The sequence below is a fragment of the Gobio gobio genome (genome assembly GCF_949357685.1).
Source record: "Gobio gobio genome assembly, chromosome: 24".
Taxonomy (NCBI): Eukaryota; Metazoa; Chordata; class Actinopteri; order Cypriniformes; family Gobionidae; genus Gobio; species Gobio gobio.
Genome location: NC_137120.1, coordinates 18,848,754 through 18,871,193, shown reverse-complemented (window position 1 = coordinate 18,871,193; position 22,440 = coordinate 18,848,754). Strand labels below are relative to the sequence as shown.

The 22,440-nt window shown below is 38.1% G+C and overlaps 1 protein-coding gene across 2 annotated transcripts in view; it reads left to right on the top strand.

Moving 5' to 3' along the window:
* Nucleotides 1–22,440, top strand: part of wwtr1 (WW domain containing transcription regulator 1) — a 70,730-nt gene that overhangs the window by 39,342 nt on the left and 8,948 nt on the right. For both annotated transcript variants that reach the window (XM_079808347.1, XM_079808348.1), the window contains exon 2: nucleotides 7,099–7,238. In XM_079808347.1, the coding sequence (XP_079664473.1) occupies nucleotides 7,099–7,238 (140 nt within the window). The remainder of the gene's footprint in view (nucleotides 1–7,098; nucleotides 7,239–22,440) is intronic.

Here is a 22,440-nt window from a genome sequence, read left to right as displayed (position 1 = left end):
CATATTGAGGTAAAATATTATACTTCAAGTTCTAAATTTTCTTTAAATAAAGATTACAAACAGTTTATTAAAGAGACACAATCAGAAGGATTTTTAAGGAAAAAATACATTGAACTTTAGCACTTTAGCACCCCTAATTAAAGAATCATCCTCACATATTCATATGTAATCTGAAACATTCTCAAAACAAGAACCGAGAGGTCAGAGCAGCGCATGGACACATGGCTTCCTGTTCTGCCACTGTGCAGGCCTGAGATCAGCAGGAAGTAGATAATCTCCCAGCGGAGCATGAATAGTTTGAGTGAGTCACTCTCTGATTGAGGCTTTTGTGTATTTTGTGACTCATTTGCCCACAAACTGCCATGTTCGGTCCAGTTTGTGTACAAGCGAGCAGGTGGAGTTGATGGGGCATATATTTTAGTTTAAAACTGTAAAGAATGTAACCAACCAAGTAGGGATGGGACAGTAACCAGTTTCACGATAAACCATGATAAAATGTTCTGACGGTTAGCATTATCATTATCACAGTCTGGTGTTGCGCGCAATTTTGTTTTTTGAACAAGAAGAAATGGTGGAAGGCAGTGAGATTTTAGCTCGGAAGCTTTTTCAGCCTTCTAAAAGGACCAAAATCTGAGGTGTGGTCATATTTTGGCTTTTACGAAAGTCCTGAGGGAAACTTAATCGAGGATGGTCACCCTGTCGGCAGAACATGCAAAAAGATTGAAGTTGCTGCAATTGAAGGAAACGCTTCAAATCTGCAGAGTTGTCTTTGTGACCATCACACACTGTTCTATAGCAAACGCAAGGCAAGTTAACTTTGACCTCATTACCAAAACTACGTCTGGGAAATAATTGGACACAAAATGTTGAAATATTTTATCTCACTCACTTGAAATTAACAGGAAGCTTCCACGAAGAAAAGTTTGCAGCAAGTGGCTTTGAGCCAAAGACGAACAAACAAGTTCAGACAAGACTATTAAGGGTGTTATTTAAGGGATAATAATGTATATTCATTTTACACTTATTACACAGATTTGTTTTACCGCATAAATAATTATGGGGACATATTGAATTGAGATTAATGTTTTAAATCTTACCTGTTTATAAATCCATTTTGTACAGCGTATAAAACAATCGATGATCACAACAATATTATGGTAGTATTAATAGTAAAGTCCTCTGATTTCATTTTCAATACAATCAAAAAATGGAGACGCAAGACGGCAAGTTGCATTTGAATGAAACGAGAGAGCGTTGTGATACATGGATGTGCACTGTGTTATGTGTTGCTATTGACGACGTTCATTATAAGGAAGGAAATGCCACAGAATAGAATCTTGTTTAAAAAAAATCCATAGAGCTGCTTGTTTTATTTGTTGTTTTTCAAATATAAAACTTGACGAAATGTTTTCAGTGTTTGCATCAGTTCTTTTTGAACACTTTCATCTCATTAGATCAAAACCGTGATAATATTGATAATCGTGATAATTTTGGTCACTATAAACGTGATATCAAATTTTCATACCGTCCCATCCCTACAACCAAGGCATATGTCAATGAGGGGGAAATGTGTCTTCGTGTCACCAATGTGAAAAGAGAAACCTGTTGCTGCTCTCATGTAGGGATGGCTCGATACCACAATTTTGCCTTCGGTACGGTACCACAATCTAATACCGAAGTACCAATATTGATTCGATATCATACAGGGTCTGAATTTTGGCGTAGGTATTGCGCATAAGTTTGGGGTTTATGAAGCGGGGAATTACTGCAAATGGTTATTATTAAATTAATCAACAAAGATTATCACATCAAATCAGGCATTTGGAAACTTTCTTGTGATAAGTAATTTCCACAATACTGCGCGAGTGCGCACCTCCTTTCTCTAGCTCTCAAAATTAGCAAATTACTTCTGGCTTCAAAAGACATCGCACCTGCACTATAAAAGCAATCTGCTCGCTCAGATTCAACACTTTCGCTGTCGTTTCGGGAGAGCTGACGGAATTCACTTGCCCACATCTTTTTAAACCTTGCCATTTTTAACATGCAAGCGATTTTATAGCATTCCGTAATACATGGTATGGGAGCTCTTTGAGAGAGTTTTCTTTGTGCTCATACCAACAACAAACACACAAGCCTAAAGAGCTTGCGCATTCCAAATTAAGTTGTTTTTCCTTAGTCAAATACACACAAAATTATGTCAGAAATGTCCATCTTTAGTGAGTAGTCACATAAACACAGTTGGTTGTGTATTTCGCGAATGTAAATAGTGCATAACATTATGAAATCTAAACATCACTGGTTGAAATCGAACGCTGGAGATTTTGTTATATTTGAACGATACGATCTTATGTATGTGCATTGATCAGTGTTAAAAGAAAAGAAATGTCTAAATTAGATCGTTTGAATTATTCACCTGTCGATCTCTTAATGTCTTGTACAAGACAGGAATGGCAAGTGACCGATGCTTGGCAAGGTTTGATGGTTCTTCATCAGTTTTATAAGCAAAGAAATTCCAAATTTCACGTCTACTCCTCTCTTTATTAATTACTAATTCGTTTTGTGCATGTTGAGTAGTGTTAGACCGATATATCGGCCAGCCGATATATCGAGCCGATATTTGCGATTTTTACGTGTATCGGCATCGGCCGATACAAGGCTGCTGCGTTCGCCGATATTTTTTTTCCCTGCATTATTTACAGAGAGGCGTCCACAGGCAGCTCTCACCGTCTTCAAACTCTCTTGCTCTCCCTCCTTCGCGCATATTAATCTAAATCAATTGAGAATTGACACGATGGTAAAAGGTCGAAAGACTGAAGTTTCACATGGAGCATTGGGAGATTTTTTTTTTCCTGAATTACCGCTGGTGTTGCTCTACAAGAGATTAAGTTAAGTGCACCTACACTCTAAAAAATGCTGGGTTAAAAATAACCCAAGTTGGGTTGAAAATGGACTAACCCATCAATTGGGTTGTTTTAAGCAAACATTTAACCTGGGTTAAATTGCTGGGTTAGTCCCAGTGTAACCATTAAATGACTAGGTTGTAAATAGTTTTAAAATGAAGTATAGTACAGTCAGTGTGCACTTTATAATGCTGCTTGCTTGTTGATAATGTGTGCAATAGTGTAATTATTTTATTTATGCTTAAATATTTATTTTAAGAATTTATTTTCACCACTGAACTTTTTTTTTTTTTTTTCTTGTTCTACCTCACCTGTTTTTACTATTTGTTAAATATTGTTTTTTTTAGTTCTATAAATGTTCCTTTTTTTTTAATTGAGGGAGCAAAAGCAGTATCGGCTTCAAATATCGGCTCAAGAAAATCGGCAGCCCGTATCGGTCATCAGCTAAGGCTGATGAAAAAAATCGGTATCGGCATCGGCACTAAAAAAATCCATATCGGTCGACCCCTAATGTTGAGTGAGATTCAACTGCTGTATTAATTTTTTTTCTATGTTGCCACATTTGCTGGTTTCATGTCAGTTTGGGTAGCCACCTAGCGGTGAACTTCGGAACAGCAGCATATACCGAAATGAGCAAAATCATGATATTGTACTGTTTGAAATAAAATATATACCGGTATTTTCCCAGTATCGGTATACCGATACCGGCATCCCTACTCTCATGTCGAAATGAGAAGAGCGCCAATGAATGCTATAATTGTTGATGTAATTGCAGTGAGAATCTATAGATCTTTTAGTCCTGGATTTTTACATTGGCTCTTGGTCATAATTAAGGTATAAGTAATTTTTAAGCAATTAAGCATGTCAAAAATACTGTTGCATGAAGAAACATTTTCCATCATTATCTGTTCCAGCAGGTCTGGTCAATTTTTGTGGGTAAAATCCAGTCATTTCGGTCTGGAGTTTCACATGAGGGCCAAAAAAGTTCCCAATGCTGATTTTGCTCGTGTTGAAGTTGGACATGCAAACTCGTTATGCAGACCAACAGAAAGCTGCTTGGTTTGAAAGTGACTTCTCTGTGAGCATTGCTTCACATCACAACCAGGGCTTGACATTAACTTTTTTGCTCACCAGCCTTTGTAGTAGCCATTCAGCATTTTCACTGGGCGCAATTTTGCTGTTGGGAAATTTGTTGTTGGCTATATGTAAATGACCACTGTACACCAAAATCAAGTCTACATGAAATGTATGACATGACAAGTCATCATTCAGCCCTGATAAGGTTGTGTGTAAAGCTCCTTAATCTAGACAGAGAAACACTAACAGTTGCTGAGTGTTTCTCTGTCTAGATTAAGGAGCTTTACACAAAAAAAAAAATACAATGTTTTTGGTGTAAATATAATTTATTCTCAAGCAATATTCTCATCATTGTTCTATCAGACACATTTAAATCTAGCATATTTTGTGTATGAGCCCATACAGTAGCCTGGTGAAATACATATTTTCATGCGATTTGACAGTTTATTTTATTAAATATCAAAAATCAAAAAGGTGTGCATCATACCTGACATCTAGATGAACACTTTACAGTGACTTACAGTTTATGACTGTAAGTCACTCTCTTCAAATGCTATTGAAGTTAGAAACGTGTATACCAATTTTGGATGTAACTTTAGAGACGGTCCCTAAATTCGTGAATATCGAACATTCAACGTCAAGACAACTTTATGCCAGTCACATCAGATGCGCTGTGGTTCTGTTGTGATCTTTGTTTTTTCGCTGCTGAAATAGAACAAAAACAGTCAATCACTTTATGATGAATGAATCGCACGCACATCTCTGCTTTGTTGTTTATGATTAGAGAACAGATTTCAGTGAGTGAGAGCGCGCTCTGAACAAAACTCCAGAGTTTCAACGATGACTAATCTGAACGCCTCTGATTATTAGACATTGCATTCATAAGCTCAAGAACAGAGTGTGATTGAGTTATGCATAATGAAATTATAATAGATGCCTTTTGAGAAGACTACAATAAAATTCAACCCGCCAAAGTGGCTCGTGGGAGTGACTGTTACACGCCACAGCTGAAATCGTGTCAGGCCCTGATCACTACACTACTGACAATGAAAAATGTACCTTTTTTGAAAATGTAGCCAAAATTTTGCTAATGTGACCACACTTTAAGAAAAATCCATTATATTTCACATTGAAATCCTATTAAAATGCTTTTCAAATTCGTTACGAAAATCTTCCCAGGATGAATTGAGGGCAGAATTTTTGCTGCATTCCATTTAAAAATTGTAAAATGCAATGGATTTGACATGATGCATTTATCGCTCATAAATTCAGTATATAACAAATCATAACAAATCCAAAGCTAAGTGTTCATAGTGTAACGTAGCAATCTTCTATTGGTCACATCAATTGAATTTGCAGGTCCTATTTCAGCAAACTTGAACTTTCATACTAAGCGGAATACGAACTTCTTCACATGAGATGGTGTAGGAATGGTAGTCAATGGAGCAAAACAGTGTGACCACCCCTTTAGCTTTGCAGGTGATCGACTAAAAAAAGTCTCCTGGTAACCCAAGTTTTGGAGCATAACCAATGCAAGACTTGAATTTCATTCGTTTACTGTGTCCTGCAGATCTACATTCCTGCAGAGCTCATTTCCGATTCTAACGAAACACACCTGAACCAGCTCATCGAGGTTGAAAATGTCAGGCAAGGTTGAGATCAGATCTCCTGGAGCAGGTTTGAGCACCCCTGAACTAGACAATAAAGCCCACCTGATAATGAAAGAAACGCTAAACTGGTTTACTGACTGAGGGACACTGAGATTGTCATTCAGCAACCGCCTGGCTGGTGCTTGTGGCCTTGCATGAAAAAATGCAGAGAAGCCAGAATTTCATGTAGCTGCAGTTTGGAGGATTGGAGGAGTGGCGAGGAAACACAGTACACCTGTTACTTGATTCACGCATCACAGCGTTTGTTCATGCTGCATGTTTAGAGCCGTGTGGTTAGAACTGCAGGTCAAACAGCTGTGTTGAGTCCAGCCATGGCTTGAGTTGAACGATTTAAGGCAGATTCTTGCATCTTCAGCACAGGAGTTAGAATCACATCAGACCACCAGAGAAGAAACACTTGTGCACCAATAGCATGATATCTGTTTTTGTGGAGTAACTAACTTAAAGTAGGAGCGTTTTGTTGATTGTATTAAGTAAAATGTTCCATTCAAATACTGTCACCCAAATAGACATCTAATATTTTTTGACATTCAAAAATCATATTTCAATTATTTTGCGTTCCCTCAAGGAACTTTGCGCTCACTCACAACACGTTTGCCTCACAAAACTTTCGTTTTTTGTTGCAAAACTTTTGCGTTCCCCCAAGTAAGTCTATTTGCAAGTTCACCCAAGATACTTTGTGTTCACTCACAAAGAACTCAAAAATTGTGTGAGCACAATATTTTGTAGGGAAAGTGAATGCTGGTATAGGGGGTGATTTCAGACTCAGCCACAATCTTATTGTAAGAATTCATACAAAAATGACAACTCGCATGTTACGTTTTCTCATGAGATCGGGTTGCCTTCAGAACATATTTGAATCTAGCATTGTATCAAGGTTAGCACAGGCAAGCTTTATTCACCACAATCTGGCTTTTTTTTTTTTTTTTTATATATATATATATATATTGTAGGTTAGTATCTTATTGTTTACCTTGTCATTTATACCAATCTGTTTTTTGGTTACACTTTATTTTATGGTGTCATTGTTACAGTGTAATTATATATTTAAGTACTGAGAAATATTAATTAACAACATGTACTTACTATAGGGTTAGGATAGGAATAGGGTTTGGTTGAGGGTTAGTTGCATGTAATTATGCATAATTTACTGTTACTATGGTAAGTACATGTAGCATGTAACAAGGACACTGTAAAATAAAGTGCTTCCCCAACTCTGACGCCACTTTAGCTAGACACTGGCAAGAAATCAAAATGTTTCCTCTGAAGGATAGTTGGGTCCTAATTAAATGGGTTTTGGAGAAGATTGAAGGATCAGGCTAAAATGCCCAACGTGCAAAATCACCAATGTGTTCCTAGAATAGTTCTGATATGCTTGACCTTCTGAACAGTGTAAATGCCCTTCTGCAGAAGTGTGTTTAATGTGAACATTTGCTGTTTTCCTTGTGCAGTCACATTGAGAAGATCACCACATGGCACGACCCCAGAAAGAACATGACACCCTCGGTGACCCAGATGGGTCTGCACAATCAAGCCTCCAACAATGCCAACATACAGCAGCGCTCCATGGCCCTCTCTCAACCCAACCTTGGTGAGTGTTTAAGCCGTCCATCCCAGCAGTCCACATTCACAATTACTCATGAAAACACACATGTTCTCTTTAGCTGCTTTCAATCAGCTAGGAAGGAGCTAAAGGTGTTCTCCTCAACGCACAATGGCCCATGGCATTCACACACACATCTAATATCACAGCTCTGACGTGGAATCAGGGATAAACTTAATGGAGTTTAATAGATCTTCTAGCACGCTAGTATATATATTTTTGATTTTAGAGGTGTGTGCTAAAGCAAGCATCTCTATTATTATGCTCATAATTAGGGTTAGAGAACAGCTCTGAGTCTTAAAGGGTTTGCTCACCCAAAGAAAATTGTCAATCATCATTTACTCACCCTCATGTTGTTCCAAATCCTTAAGACTATGGTTAATTTAAGACCCAAATGAATGAAATTCTAGAGGTTCCTGTCCCTCTATTGAAAGTCCAGGTAACTAAAAATGTCATATTGGCGTTGTAAAATGAATCCATATGAATCAAACAGTTTAATCCAAGTGCCACATACATGAATAACACCACATATCACCCATTAAATCACAGTCAAAAGCTGTCCATAATTGCCGCCTATACCCTTTTATAGTGCAGGAATTTAGGGAAGGATACTTGTAGCAGGGCTGTAACCACCATAGACAGTGAGGGAGACAAGCCCCCCCAAAAAAATTAGAAATGGACAAATTGTCCCGCCCAATATATTGATAGTATTGATGCTGCTCTGCTGCACTCCATTACGAACTGCGTTGTTTGTTATTAGAGTCACAAAAAGTGTTCCATTTTTAGGCTGGTTTGCCTTAGCAAGTCTTACAGTGCTCGTCAAATGTCTTCTCTAAATGATAGACAATGCCAATAAAATCAGAGTAGGCGGGGCTTACTATTCACAGAAGACAAGCGTGAATTCAAACGCAGAGCTTTAGTTTTAGTAGTGAAAGAGTGCATTGTAAGATGTAAGCAGTAAAACATTTAAGGTTTGACAACTGTTTATGATAGAAATGTTCAGCGACTGACAGTAATGTGATGTAAACTACAAAAAAAAAAAAATCAAGTTTCACCATTTTGACTTGATAATATGCAATAATAATATCCATAACTAAATTTGACAAGTTAGACATATTAGACATACGAATAAGAGTGAATGAGTGCATATTTTAAAATAAAATGTATTGTTTCAATTGATTACTTCATAACTACAATAGACTGGAACTTTTACTGTTCTTATTTATTTTTCTTTATTACCTTTTAACATTTCATTTCTGTAAATAAAAAGACCAATAACCCAATAGAGTGGTGCAGGTATGACATCACTTTGTAGGCCAAAACGCAGAAGCGAGTTAGCATTTTAGCACTTTCGGTTCCCTTGTCCCGAAGTCAATGTTTTTTTTTTAAAAGTTAAATGGCTGAAATAAGGTTTGTGGTGAACACAAGCTCAAGACTCTTTCACGTTTTATTCCATGACATTAAAATACATCAGTATTTCCCCACTCGTGGTTTTTTGAAGCTGTTATGTTACTTGAAAAAGGCGGTTGCTAACAAGTGACTAAATGGGACAACAGAGACTGTTGGGGAGATTAAACGTCATCATGCTGAACAGGTAAACTCAGTCCACTTTTACAGCCTCATTATGCTTATAATTGTGCTCTTATAAACAAGTCTAACTCGAACGTTCTGGGAAATTGTTTTGAGATAAAAACTGAAAGAGTTGTTGGAAGATTTGTGATGGTGACGTTGAAGTCGAGCGACCGTGGTGAAGTCCGTTTATAGCTCGCCTTTAGTTTTTTATTTCTGGCGACTGCATTTAGGCTTCAAAATTCATAAAAGTGAGGGACAAAACGTGTAAGTATCATAAACTTGTGTTGATCACAGAGCTTGTTTTTAGCGATAATCCAAAAGATCCAAAAAATCCTATTGGGTTTTTCTCGAGGGAACCAGTGCTGTGCTAACTGCTGATTGGTCTACTAAGTAGACCAATCTATTGACATACCACCCCCCACACTGAAAAACATGGTTACGGCCTTGATTTGTAGTGGTGGTCGAAACCATAGTGGACATAATTGAGTGCATACATTAAATCCCACAATGCCCCACAGTATCTGATGTACACTCACCAGATTCACATTTACTTCAAAAGTATACAAATCTAGCCTGTTCTTTAGGCTAGATACTAAACAAATAAAACATGTTTCATCCAGCAATGTCTTACTTTAAGTGTGTTTATGACATGAACACTATTTGTCATTTCTGTATAACCGCACACACAGCAGTCTGTCTGTTTTTTCCAAGGCTCTGAATGTGTAGCTGCTCCTTCTGAGGGCTCGAATGCTGATTTAATGAAGAAAGTCTCCCAGCCGACAGGCTTTTAAAGCTGTATTAGTCTGTCATACTGTACGTGAGGCTTCTTGTATCGTGTTTGCGTGTTGTTTGCTCTGCCCCGTGATATAGGCTCTGTCAGTATGGTAAATCACTTCCAAATGTGCTTTCTTTGTTTGCATTTTTTTCTTCCCAAATCCTGATTTGTGATGAAATGGAAAAAAAGGTGTGCCTCTGCTTTGTTGGCAGCCGAGAAACAGATTCCAGCAAAGGGGGGGTGGGGGGGATAAGAACGAGACCAGAGAGTTTGGAGGGAGAAAGATTCCTTCCAGCACTATACAGTAGATGCCGACTATCTCAGCAATATAGAGTTACACGCTATGAAGTCTGCAGTCACAGGAAGCAAAGATATATTTAATTAAAGTTGACCTCCCAAAAGAACATGTCCAGTGTGTGTACTGCAATACAAATTATCAAAAATTTTCCAGTGTGACATTAGCACACATCATGACTGTAAGGAGATGATGACATCTCACCGCACTGGATGTGAATAAAGCTGCTCAGCCTGAAATGATGAAGTGTGTGTAAGCCAACCTGCTACACTCGTTCAAACGGCCGTTTTCCCTCCCTGATCTTCTGTAAACTCAACCATTCATTTCTGTGTTGCCAATCTCCTGATGATTCAACGGGTCAGGTTTTGTTTGACATGGCCGTGTCATTCATTTTGGCTCGCCGTGTACTAGAACATGTTCAGAGGACGCACAATAGAAATCCGTGACTCAGAGCCGTCCCCTACAATCCCATAATGCCTTGTTCGTCCTCTATCCCTGGCTTATTTCAGTCTCTGGGAACAGTCAGGGGCAACAGATTTCCTGTATTCTTAGTTTTCACCTGTTGTGTGTGAACCTAACAAAACGTAGGGATTATGGGTAATTGACACACTAATGCAGGGCCTAGGGTCCTGTTTTTCCCAGTATCTCCTTTTCTGTCTTTTGGCTCTCTTATTAGAAAAAAACAGTTTCTTCCGCATCTTTTTCTCCTTGCATTTGACAACAGTGGACATATTGCATCACACTCAGAGTTTTACAAGCAGCTGCAACTGCTGTTTTTAGCTCTTAAACTGAAATTAACTCCCAGTATGAATGTATGGTTTGGGTCAATGATATGACACAATTTTTTTATGGATTTAAACGTACATTAAAAAATGCAGTTCATTCATACAGTGAATTGAATATACATCTTATATGTATATTCAATGTATATTACATGATATCTTAGAGCGGTCTCTTAAAATATCAGATTATTGACTTTTTTATAACAAAGCTAGGATAGTTCAGGTTGTAAAATGTGCCACCAAAACTTTTCATAATTTACCATTTTTAAATAAGTTAATTGTATTAGATTTTACTTGATGGTTAGACCACATGACATTGAAAAGTTCTTAAAGGTCCCATTGCATGAAATTTTCATTTTATGAGGTTTTTCAACATTAATATGAGTTCCCCTAGCCTGAATATTGTCCCCAAGTGGCTAGAAATTTTGATGGGTGTAAACCCGAGTTCTGGCTGTCTTTCTCTGCCTTTGAGAAAATGACAGCCCAGACGAGCTGATCTGGAATTTTCCTGTTATGAAGTCATAACAGGAACGGTTACCTCCCTTTCCTCCGCCCAGAGAATCTGGCACGCCCATGCAATCGCGAGAGATCATGGCTTGTGAATGAGTGAATGCTGGCAGTTTCTCAGTGTTTGGATGTACAAATGAAAACAGAAGTCTTTTTTCAGTTCCTTCTGATCTGTGATCAGTGATTTCTTATGTGTAGCTAATTATTTATTATTCGTGCACACGCAGCGGCTTCTCTCTCTCCCGACAGAACGGTGTTTTCGTGTTTTCTATCTTGTGAGTCAGTGTTTTTGTACGTCCTCGTCGCGTCTATCTGTGCTAAAATGTGCATACAGTCGTTTCTGCTCAACATCAGCAGAGTAACATCTTTAGAGATAAACCTCACACACGCCGAAGCTCGGGCTGCACTGGCCGGTCGGCCTTCAACATCACCGACCCCCAGTACTGCATCTGGCCCACAGCGGAGGCACCAAATGTGGCGCGAGATTAAGCAGAAGGGTGGTAAGCGTGAGCATATCCGGGCTAGCCAGCCTAGCCCCACAATAAACTGGATTACATTCGATTACTGCTGTTGTGTCTTTGTTTGCGCTGTGTACTCAATGTGCGTCACTGACACTTTTCATATGATAGGAACATATCTAAAAATAATGCTATAATCAACACTTACTAACTCGTTCATCTCGACAGCTGTAATGGTACATTGCATGTGTTACAAAGTTGGTAATAAGGATGAAGACGGACTCTGTGTGACTGGGACTCGTGTTTATTCAGAACTCTCAGATACAAACAAAATAAACTCGCGCTGACATAACTCAGTAGTTACTATAAATAACTTTGTTAGGAATCGCTCCGTCTCTGGTACATTAGTGATGTCTGGTTCACAAACTAATCATTCTTTTGAACTGGTTCTTTTTAGTGAACTGAATCAGTTCACCAAATCGGACTGAATCGTTCTAAACGGTTTGCGTCTCGAGTCAGCGCTGATCCATAATTTACTAAAGTTACTAACTTTCTGACATGATTGACAGCCCCTACGACTAGAAATAGACTAATAACCTGAAGTATATGCTAGTAACTACAACAGTTCACTGAACTGAGACGAGCTGAGAACTGATGTGAAGTGAACTCAGGTCCATCCGTCTCTCTGGCAGCAGGCTCTTGACTACTCGTGCCTGGTAGACCTCGTTAAACCACGCCCCCTCCGCTCATTTCAAATGCAAAGATGTCAGCCAATCACAACAGTGGGCGTTTTTACTGAAGTCTCACAGCAGACACGCCTCTTGAAACAGGGCATTCAGCCACAGGGCAAACATCAGTATTGAAAAAATGCCTTTTATTTCTAAATTATGACATTTTATGATGTAAAAATCCTACTAACAATATAAGTCACCTCAGGAAACATTATAAAATAATAGAAAATTGCCATGCCATGGGACCTTTTAAGTTTAAGCTTTTCTTGAAAATTGTATGTTTTTTACATCCACAGATTTTATATTCATTTGGATTTGATTGGATCGTAAAAAGTACTCTGTAATATATTTTGGATACTGCTATATGACCTTTGAAAAAGAAAATCATTTTAGGGGCAGTTATAACTTTTTGATAAAAGAAGAATCTTACTCAAACCACTGTCAGAAAAAAAAACATTGCACACAACAGTCAGGCACTGCGACAGTACCCTTAAAAGGACAATTTATTTACCTAAAGGTGTTTACTAGTACTATGTACCCTTAAGATACTACTATGTTCCTTTAAGTATACTGCTCCAGTGACAAGCTGTTGTTCCCCTAAAGGTACAGTCTTTGCACATTTAAGTAGCGCCCTAAATGAAGCACTCGTCTGTGGTCATCATCACTCTGGATTGTGGGTCAGACTGCTGGCTGATCTCTAGCTGTTGTACTGTTGCTGAACAGGACAGTTGCCCGAGGGTTGGGAGCAGGCCGTCACCCCTCAGGGAGAAACATACTTCATTGACCACAAAACCCAAAGCACCTCATGGCTGGACCCGTGGGTGGGTAAGTACTTCCGTCTAGAGTTACTGGAGTCCAATCAGCCCAGTAGCTTAATCAGATTATTGAATTTTTCCACATCCTGCCATCCCGCTCCAATCCCAGAGTCTCATTCCTGATCATTTGACCCCTGTTTCCCACACTGCCACTAATTTAAATCCACAGTATGATGAAATGGCATGAGGGTGTTGCTCTAGTTCTGATTTAGCATGTGCTGTTTTGTTGACATGTCCGCTGAGAGTCTAACGATCCACATGATTTACGCTACATGCTAATTCTTGTTGATTGTCATTGTTGTCTGTTGGCCTGATCAGTGCAGTGTTTCCTGTAGGTCTAGGATTTATTTCCAGGGGGAGGGGGTGTGGTGTCACCCATGGGTGATGTCCCATAGACCATGCCCCCTTCCCCCTAAACCTCCCCACCCAAGGCTCACAAGCACTCACACACAGGCCACTTTCTGAGCTGAGGAATTCTTTTTTCTCTCTCTCTCTCTCTCTCTCTCTCTCTCTCTCTCTCTCTCTCTCTCTCTCTCTCTCTCTCTCTCTCTCTCTGTCCAAACTAATTTCGGAAGATATTTATTTCCCTAGATTTAACCTGCCACAGTAAGAGAAGGCTGTATTCATAATATATGGCAAACATACTATCATAAATTAGGTTAGTGGATTTCAGCAGCTAAAGGTATCCTAGAAAAATCATGAGTGCACAATAATTTTTTTTTATAAAATCTAGTGAAAATAAAATAAGAAATAAAATGTAGTGGAAAAAAATGAGTGGGAAACAAATAAAAAGGTAAAAAGTTACACATGGCTCTTTGTATTATTATAAAATGCATTGATGAAAAACAAGAAAATATATTCTATAAAATGAAAGACATTTCTTCTAATCATTTCCCTGTTATAAACTTAATAATCCTTGATGGACATTGACATGACCATTTCTAGGGACAATGAAAATTCTGTCATTATCATACCCTCATGTCTTTCCAAACCTGTATGACTTCCATTCTTCAACACAATTTGAAGAGTGTTTTAACAGTTTTCTTCCATACAATGGAAGTCAATGGGGTCCAAAACAATTCAATTCAATTCAATTCAAATTTATTTGTATAGCGCTTTTCACAATACACATTGTTTCAAAGCAGCTTTACAGAAAGTGCATTTCATAGATGTACAGTAAAAATGTTAGAAAGACAATGTTAAAGAATAATGTTCGAAAAAGTTAATCAATCGTGTATTAATGTAGGCCATAACAACGCTGGCGTTGAGTCGTCTCTTCACAGGCGTGGAGTCGTCTCATCACAGGTGTTGGGGCATCCGAAGTCTCCATGAGAGGCTGGATACAAACTGGAGCTGATGAACTATTTACCTCGGGACTAGTGTCCCGAGATAACAACAGAAAAGCAGATGTGAAATGATTAGCGTAGCTGCTGTTCAGAATATTATATTAATGCTTTTGATCCGATTTAACTGTAGTATAAAAAGATAATTATAATGTGAATGCTTGGCTAAAGAGATGCGTCTTTAATCTAGTTTTAAACTGGGACAGCGAGTCTGAACCTCGAACAATATCAGGAAGACTATTCCAGAGTTTAGGAGCTAAATGTGAAAAAGCCCTCCCTCCTTTAGTGGACTTAGATATCCTAGGAATGACCAGAAGCCTAGAGTTTAGTGATCTTAAAGAGCGCGATGGATTGTAGGGCGATAGAAGATCCGTTAGATACACTGGAGCTAAACCATTTAGGGCTTTATAGGTTAGTAGCAATAGTTTGTAATTGATACGGAACTTCACAGGTAACCAGTGTAGAGATGATAAAATGGGTGTTATATGATCATATTTTCTTAACCTAGTAAGAACTCTAGCAAAACAGCACTGGACCTCATTGACTGTCATTGTATGGACAGAATAAGAATGTCGTACAGATTTGGAATGACATGAGGGTGAGTAAATGATGACACAATTTTCATTTTACACTCCCCAACAATAGAGTGTCTGATTTTTTGTGAAAATATCTGTGAAGCTTTGGCTGGTTGACTGAAGCATGAGAAGTGTCATGTTCCTCTAGCCCTTAAAAGAAATTTTTGAATTTTTTTTTGTTTTATTTTGCCCCATAAACTTGGGGAACATTGGAATTGAGTTTCAACCTACTATTGTTCATAGTTGTAGACAGTAGTTACTGTCACAATGTGATTATTGTGAGCAAAACAATTTACAATAACGCTATTATCGCAATAGCTCTAAAAAAAAAAAATCAACTAGTTTTTTTTTTAGAGAGATTATCAAGTGTAGTATTAATATATCTTATTAAATACAGTACTGGTCAAAAGTTTGGAAACGTTACTATTTTTTATGTTTTTGACAGAAGTCACTTATGCCCATCAAGCCTGCATTTATTTAATAATGGAAATAAAGCTGAAAATTCTGGTTTGCATCACATAAATAAATTATATTTAAAATAATATTGAAATAGAGACCTATTATGTTAAATTGTAATAATATTTCCCAATATTATTATTTTTTTCTGCATTTTTGATCAAATAAATTATGTATTGATTGAGCGTAAGAGACTCTTTCAAAAACATTAAAAATAGTAATGTTTCCAAACTTTTGACCGGTACTGCATATATAAGAAGCAATAGTGACCCATATGAACCCACTGTATAGTCTGTAATTGCTATGTAATAACATTTAAATGAATAAATACATATTTTTACATTGTTCTTGTATTAAAAAAAACTGCATGTAATTATATCTGTAATTCTGTAAGGATGCTATTGACTCAACACCTACCCCTTAAACCTACACATACCACCAAACCAAAGCAGCGAAAGTAAGTACATAGTAGTTAAAGACAGCTAATGTAAAGTGGGACCTATCACATAAATGTAATTGGAGTGAAATATGGGGCTTGTTAGCTAACTCTTTTGTTGAGACAGGATGTTAATATCACACAGATTTTTGGGACTGGAAGTTTTTCCCTTTCCTTTTTTCTTGTCGTTTTTGCTGACCCTGTTGGACAGCTGATGGCTTTTCTGGGAAACCAATGAAACAAGAAGTTCTTTGTTGGTGTGGCTTTAGCAACTCAATCGACTCTGTCCGATCTCTCTCTCTCTCCTCTCCTTCATGAACCTTGTCTGGTCCGCATGTGTTTTCTATCATGGCGGTTGTTGTGACACTCATATGTCAGGAGGCCAAAGGCTGGAAGCCAGAGTGTGTCGGCCGTCTCCGGAGCCATGGATGAAGCCGTTCACATCTGGACCAACAGCTCACACTGGAACAATGTAACCGAGAGTCAGTGCCGCTTTCCACCTGTTGGACCATGTGAACTCTGTACAGTCACCTTTATTTATATAGCGCTTACAGTGATAACAGGAACATTTAAATTCCTCTAGATAAATAGCATTTAAATATCACAGAACCTGTCAAAAACATGTCCGTGTCACATTTTACCTTAAAATCAAAGAAAAGAAATTGAATTTTGCTTGCAATAATTAGTTTTTGCACCAATCAGAATAATTCCTTTTTATATAAATGCAAAGTATTTAAACATTGACGAAATGTACCCAATTAAGAAAATGATGTCATTGTCTACTCACCCTCATGTCGTTCCAACCCTGTAATACTATCGTTCATCTTTGAAACACAAGTGAAGCTATTTTTGATGAAAGCTGACAGATTTCTGTCCATTCCACCAGGACTTTCAAGCTTCAAAAAGTTAATGAAACCATCATAAGCGGTTTAATCCAAGTCTTCTAAAGATGCACAAACACTTTATATGATTAACTGATTTATTTCGGCTTTTATTCACATCACAAACACTGATCAACACATATACACAGGTCAACAGAAGCTCTACTGTATTTGCTTGATGCACATGAAACCATGTCACTGGTTTAAGTGAGCAAGCATGTTTTAGTGGAATAGACTTTCAATGGAAGAACAGAAATCTCTCAGGTTATCAAATATTTATTACATCTGTGTTTTCAAGATGAATCAAAGTATAATAGGTTTGGAACAACATGATGGTTAGCAATAGATTAGATAATTTTCATGTTTAGGTGAACTAACCCTTTAATTGTCATGGAAAACAATATCACAATGCAAAATATCTTAATGGCAGTAAAAACAGTTGATGTCTTCAGTGACAGAAGTGAAGTCTGAACTAGCGAATGTCTCCTCTTCATCTTACCATATAAGGCCGTCTTTGCTTCACCTCAACTGCTCGATTGCCAAATCCTCCACCCCCTCCATAAAAACTAGCTTTTGAAGATCTTTTTGTTGTAAATAAATGTTCGCAAATCTTTTAAATAAAGCAAACCTTGATAGTCCTCAACTCCTGCGTAGTTATGATTGTGGAGTTTAGGTTTAGGTTTAGTTGCTTCTTTGTGTACATGAGTGATAATTTTGTTGTATCTCTTGACCTTTTGACCTGGTTTATCATTTTCCACACCCTCTTGGATGATTGGCGTGATGTCTTCCTGTTAGCTGGACAATTGATAGCCTGAAAATGTCTGTAGAAAGTCTGAATAATCACTGCATGTAGTCTAACAAGAAAATTGGTTAAGTGCCAGTTTTAAGCCATTCTCTTGTACATTATGTAACCCTCTCCAACATAAATCCATTTATAGTAGAACTGTGAAACACAGAGGGTGATGGGCTTCAACTTTTTCCACCCAGTACGTTTGATTGAGTCTTTTACACATTTTAGAAGATGTGGGTCCTGTGGAGATTTGTACAGACAGACTTGAGGGTTGGGGATTTGAACAAACAGACTCCGAACATGATACCTCAAATCAAGCCACTTGTTTATGAAAGGTGTGCTATATCTTTTACTTATTGACTCATTTAACATTAGATGAGGAACCTGAGCCATACTTTTAGACAAGAAAATTATAGAGATGGGCTCTGGGCTCTTTTGACTTGTGCCAGCATTTATTCATATGGCAGAAGCTTTTATCCAAAGCGAATTACATTGCATTCATGTTTCTTGCATTCCCTGGGTATCGAACCCATGACCTTTGCATTGCTGGCATAATTACGTAGTTATTACAGATTCATCAAATGGATCCCAACATTTTTCTTGAAATCTTCCATTAAACTAGCAAGACCCTGCAACCACATAGAAATGCCCTTGCAACCATCCTCAGCAACCTGAAAAAGTTGTATTCCATTGCACTTCATCTAGCTCAGGAGCGTCCAATCCTGCTCTAGGAGGGCCAATGTCCTGCAGAGTTTAGCTCCAACCAGACCAAACACACATGCCTTGAGGTTTCTAGTAATGCTGAAGACCTTGATTTAGCTGGTTCAGGTGTGTTTATTTAGGATTGGAGCTAAACTCTGCAGGACAATGGCCCTCCAGGTGCAGGATTGGACGCCCCTGATCTGACTGCTTTTGAAAGTAAGTACATGTTCTGCATGAATATCCATGTATACTTAGAATTACCTGATTAAATAGTCTCTTTTTTGTTTGTTTGCTTACTGTAAATCTCAAGAAACCCTGGGTCCCAGTTTATATACAGTATCTGTAACTACTGTGTACTTATTAGCAGTGTTGAGGAAAAGTACTTTTAAAAGTAATTCATTTCAATATTGTGTTACTCCCTAAAAAGGTAACTAATTGCTAATTAGTTACTTTTTATGGAAAGTAATGTTACATTACTTTGCGTTACTTTTACTCACCTGGGCTGGGCTTGCTTGTTTGTTTTTTTAATTAAAAAAAATGTCCTATTTTTTGCAAATGGCCCTTTCATAAGTGAACGGAAATGCAAATTCACTCCTGTACAGTAGTGGGCGCCGCTCAAACAAAACTTTCTGCTGTGCTGTCATTCTGATTTGCAGAAGAATAGTTAGAGAAGTTAGTTCAACACTCTTAGCAATAAAAACAAAAAAAGTTACTGGAATTTTCACGCACAACCATTTCTAGGGTTTACAAAGAATGGTGTGAAAAGGGTAAAGCATCCAGTATGCGCCAGTGCTGTGGGCGAAATGCCTTGTTGATGCTAGAGGTCAGAGGAGAATGGGCCGACTGATTAAAGCTGATAGAAGAGCAACTTTGACTGAAATAACCACTCGTTACAACCGAGGTATGCAGCAAAGCAATTGTGAAGCCACGACACGCACAACCTTGAGGCGGATGGGCTACAACAGCAGAAGACCCCACCGGGTACCACTCATCTCCACTACAAATAGGAAAAAGTGGCTACAATTTGCACAAGCTCACCAAAATTGGACAGTTGAAGACTGGAAAAATGTTGCCTGGTCTGATGAGTCTCGATTTCTGTTGAGACATTCAGATGGTAGAGTCAGAATTTGGCGTAAACAGAATGAGAACATGGCTCCATCATGCCTTGTTACCACTGTGCAGGCTGGAGAAGGTGGTGTAATGGTGTGGGGGATGTTTTCTTGGCACACTTTAGGCCCCTTAGTGCCAATTGGGCATCGTTTAAATGCCACGGCCTACCTGAGCATTGTTTCTGACCATGTCCATCCCTTTATGACCACCATGTACCCATCCTCTGATGGCTACTTCCAGCAGGATAATGCACCATGTCACAAAGCTCGAATCATTTCAAATTGGTTTCTTGAACATGACAATGAGTTCACTGTTCTAAAATGGCCCCCACAGTCTCCAGATCTCAACCCAATAGAGCATCTTTGGGATGTGGTGGAACGGGAGCTTTGTGCCCTGGATGTGCATCCCACAAATCTCCATCAACTGCAAGATGCTATCCTATCAATATGGGCCAACATTTCTAAAGAATGCTTTCAGTACCTTGTTGAATCAATACCACGTAGAATTAAGGCAGTTCTGAAGGCGAAAGGGGGTCAAACACAGTATTAGTATGGTGTTCCTAATAATCCTTTAGGTGAGTGTATAATAACCATCATATTCACACAAAATGCCTCTGCACTACAATGCCAATACTCCTGATTTCTCTCAACATGGGGACAGAGCTGTCAGTCAATAAATGGGAAAACAAAGTAACTTGTGTTACTTGTTTAAAAAAGAAACTCTAAAGATATTTGTTAAGTAATGCATTACTTTACTAGTTACTTGAAAAAAGTAATCCGATTACATAACTCAGGTTACACGTTACCCCCAACACTGCTTATTAGCTGTTTACAGTGACAATTAGTTGTTACACAAGGTGGCAACAGCCCGCTATTTCACAAATGAAAAAATAAATTACTAATGTAGTATTTAAATATTTGTTTAGTTCTCACTAAAGCTCTCTCTATTTTGCTGTAGATCATTGAACTGTTATGCTGCCTCAGAAGTCACTGCCTAGGTTTTCGGACACAGCCAATGACGCCTTAAAATAAAGTGTAACCCTACATAAACCTAGTTTTCACTTTTGGAGATTTGCACCAAGCAGAACAGAATACAAACCGAGTCTAAAGGTTGTTAGGGTCCTTGCAGCCACCTGATCATCGGTAACATACGTCACTGAGACTTTGTTATTTTTAAATAAGCTGCACAATAATGAATCCAAGAGCAGTACAAGCTGCTGCCATGATCCGGAGAGCAGAGAGATTGTGCTTTGTTTGTGCCATATCTCACAACTCTTTCAGCCCACATCTGGCTTTTACAGGAATGTTTTCTCCATGTGAAAGTGGTTTACCCGACAGATAAACACACCACACACACAGATACACACATGCTCCAAATGGTCACGAATCGCAAACACTCTTCACAGGAGCTGTAGGGCGAAGAACATTTGTGCCCTTCTCAAATAAAAATAAAGACTATGATAATGAAGCTGGTTTCAGTTCAGAAGTAGAGCATGTGAATCTTGTTGTGCAGTGGATCAAATGGTTGTGCATAATATCAGTTCTGAAATTCTGCCAGTGGCGTCCTTGAAGCAAACATTGTGTTCTATCTGTCCGTTCCTCTGAGAACATCAGACGTTCTTTACACTGAAACAGAACAGCTATTCACCAACCAGAGATAAATTAAATCAAGTTAAAATACAGACAAAAATTGACTCAAAAATCATACTGTCTGCTTAAAGCAACATTTTTCATAATTGATTTTTTTTGCCAAGCCAACTTTGAATGTTTATCTTTAGAAACATGTATTTTTGAGTTGATATAAAACAAATTTTACAAGCATCTAGAAGAGGCCCACCCTAATGATCAGAAGTGTGACACACTGGTACACAGAGGTTAGCCAATCCCAACAGAGCTTATTTACATATTGAAATCTTAAAGATACACTACAGACAGAGAAAAAAGGTGTCAAAATTGTACCTTTTAGGGGTACAACAGCTTGTCGCTGGGACAGTACCCTTAAAAGGACATCTTTGTACCTTTTTTATTCCTAAAAGGTTACTCCTTAGAGTACAACTATGAACCTTTTTGTGGTAAAAAAGGTACAAAGATGTCCTTTTAAGGGTACTGTCCCAGCGACAAGCTGTTGTACCCCTAAGTTACGATTTTGACACCCTTTTTCTCTGTGTAGTGTGTACCATTCAAAAGTTTGGGGTCAGATAGATTCGTTTTTAAATAAGTGCACAAAAGTGGCTGTAAAGACTTTTTATAATGTTACAAAATATTTATATTTCAAATAAATTAAATATAAGGAATCGTGAAAAAAAATGTATCATGGTTTCCACGAAATAGGAAGCAGCACAACTGTTTTCAACATTGATAATAATCATAAATGATTCTTGAGCATCAAATCAGCATATTAGAATGATTTCTGAAGGATCATGTGACACTGAAGACTGGAGTAATGATGCTGAAAATGAGTTAAAACATTTCAAAATGCACCTGCATTGTTTTGCATTTTTCGAAACATTTTTCCAGTCATATATTTTTATCATTTTATATATTAAAAAAAAGTGTTAAAATATCATTCTCATTCTTGTGAACCCAATATCGTGAATCGTCTCGTGAGCTAAGTGTAGTAGAAGTGTAGTAATTTCCCAACAACAAAATTGTGGTAAAAAATTTGGAAAACCACTAGCCACAGTGACTGGTAAGCAAAAAAGTTAATGTCAAGCCCTAGACATGAGAACTAAATTCTGACTTGTTTTTCTACAGCTGACATTATAAGTGGACTTATGTGACTTGCCTGTTGTTGGTGGTGACGGTGAAGCCAGTTCATTTCAGTGTTTAACTGTTTAAATTCCTCCTGCTCACAGAAGTTAGTGTATAGACTTCAGAAAAAGTATTCCTCACTGAGTCAGTCATTGTAGATGCCTGATACCTTGTAAAAGGCCATCAGCTTAGAGCTTGCCAGACAGAGCAAA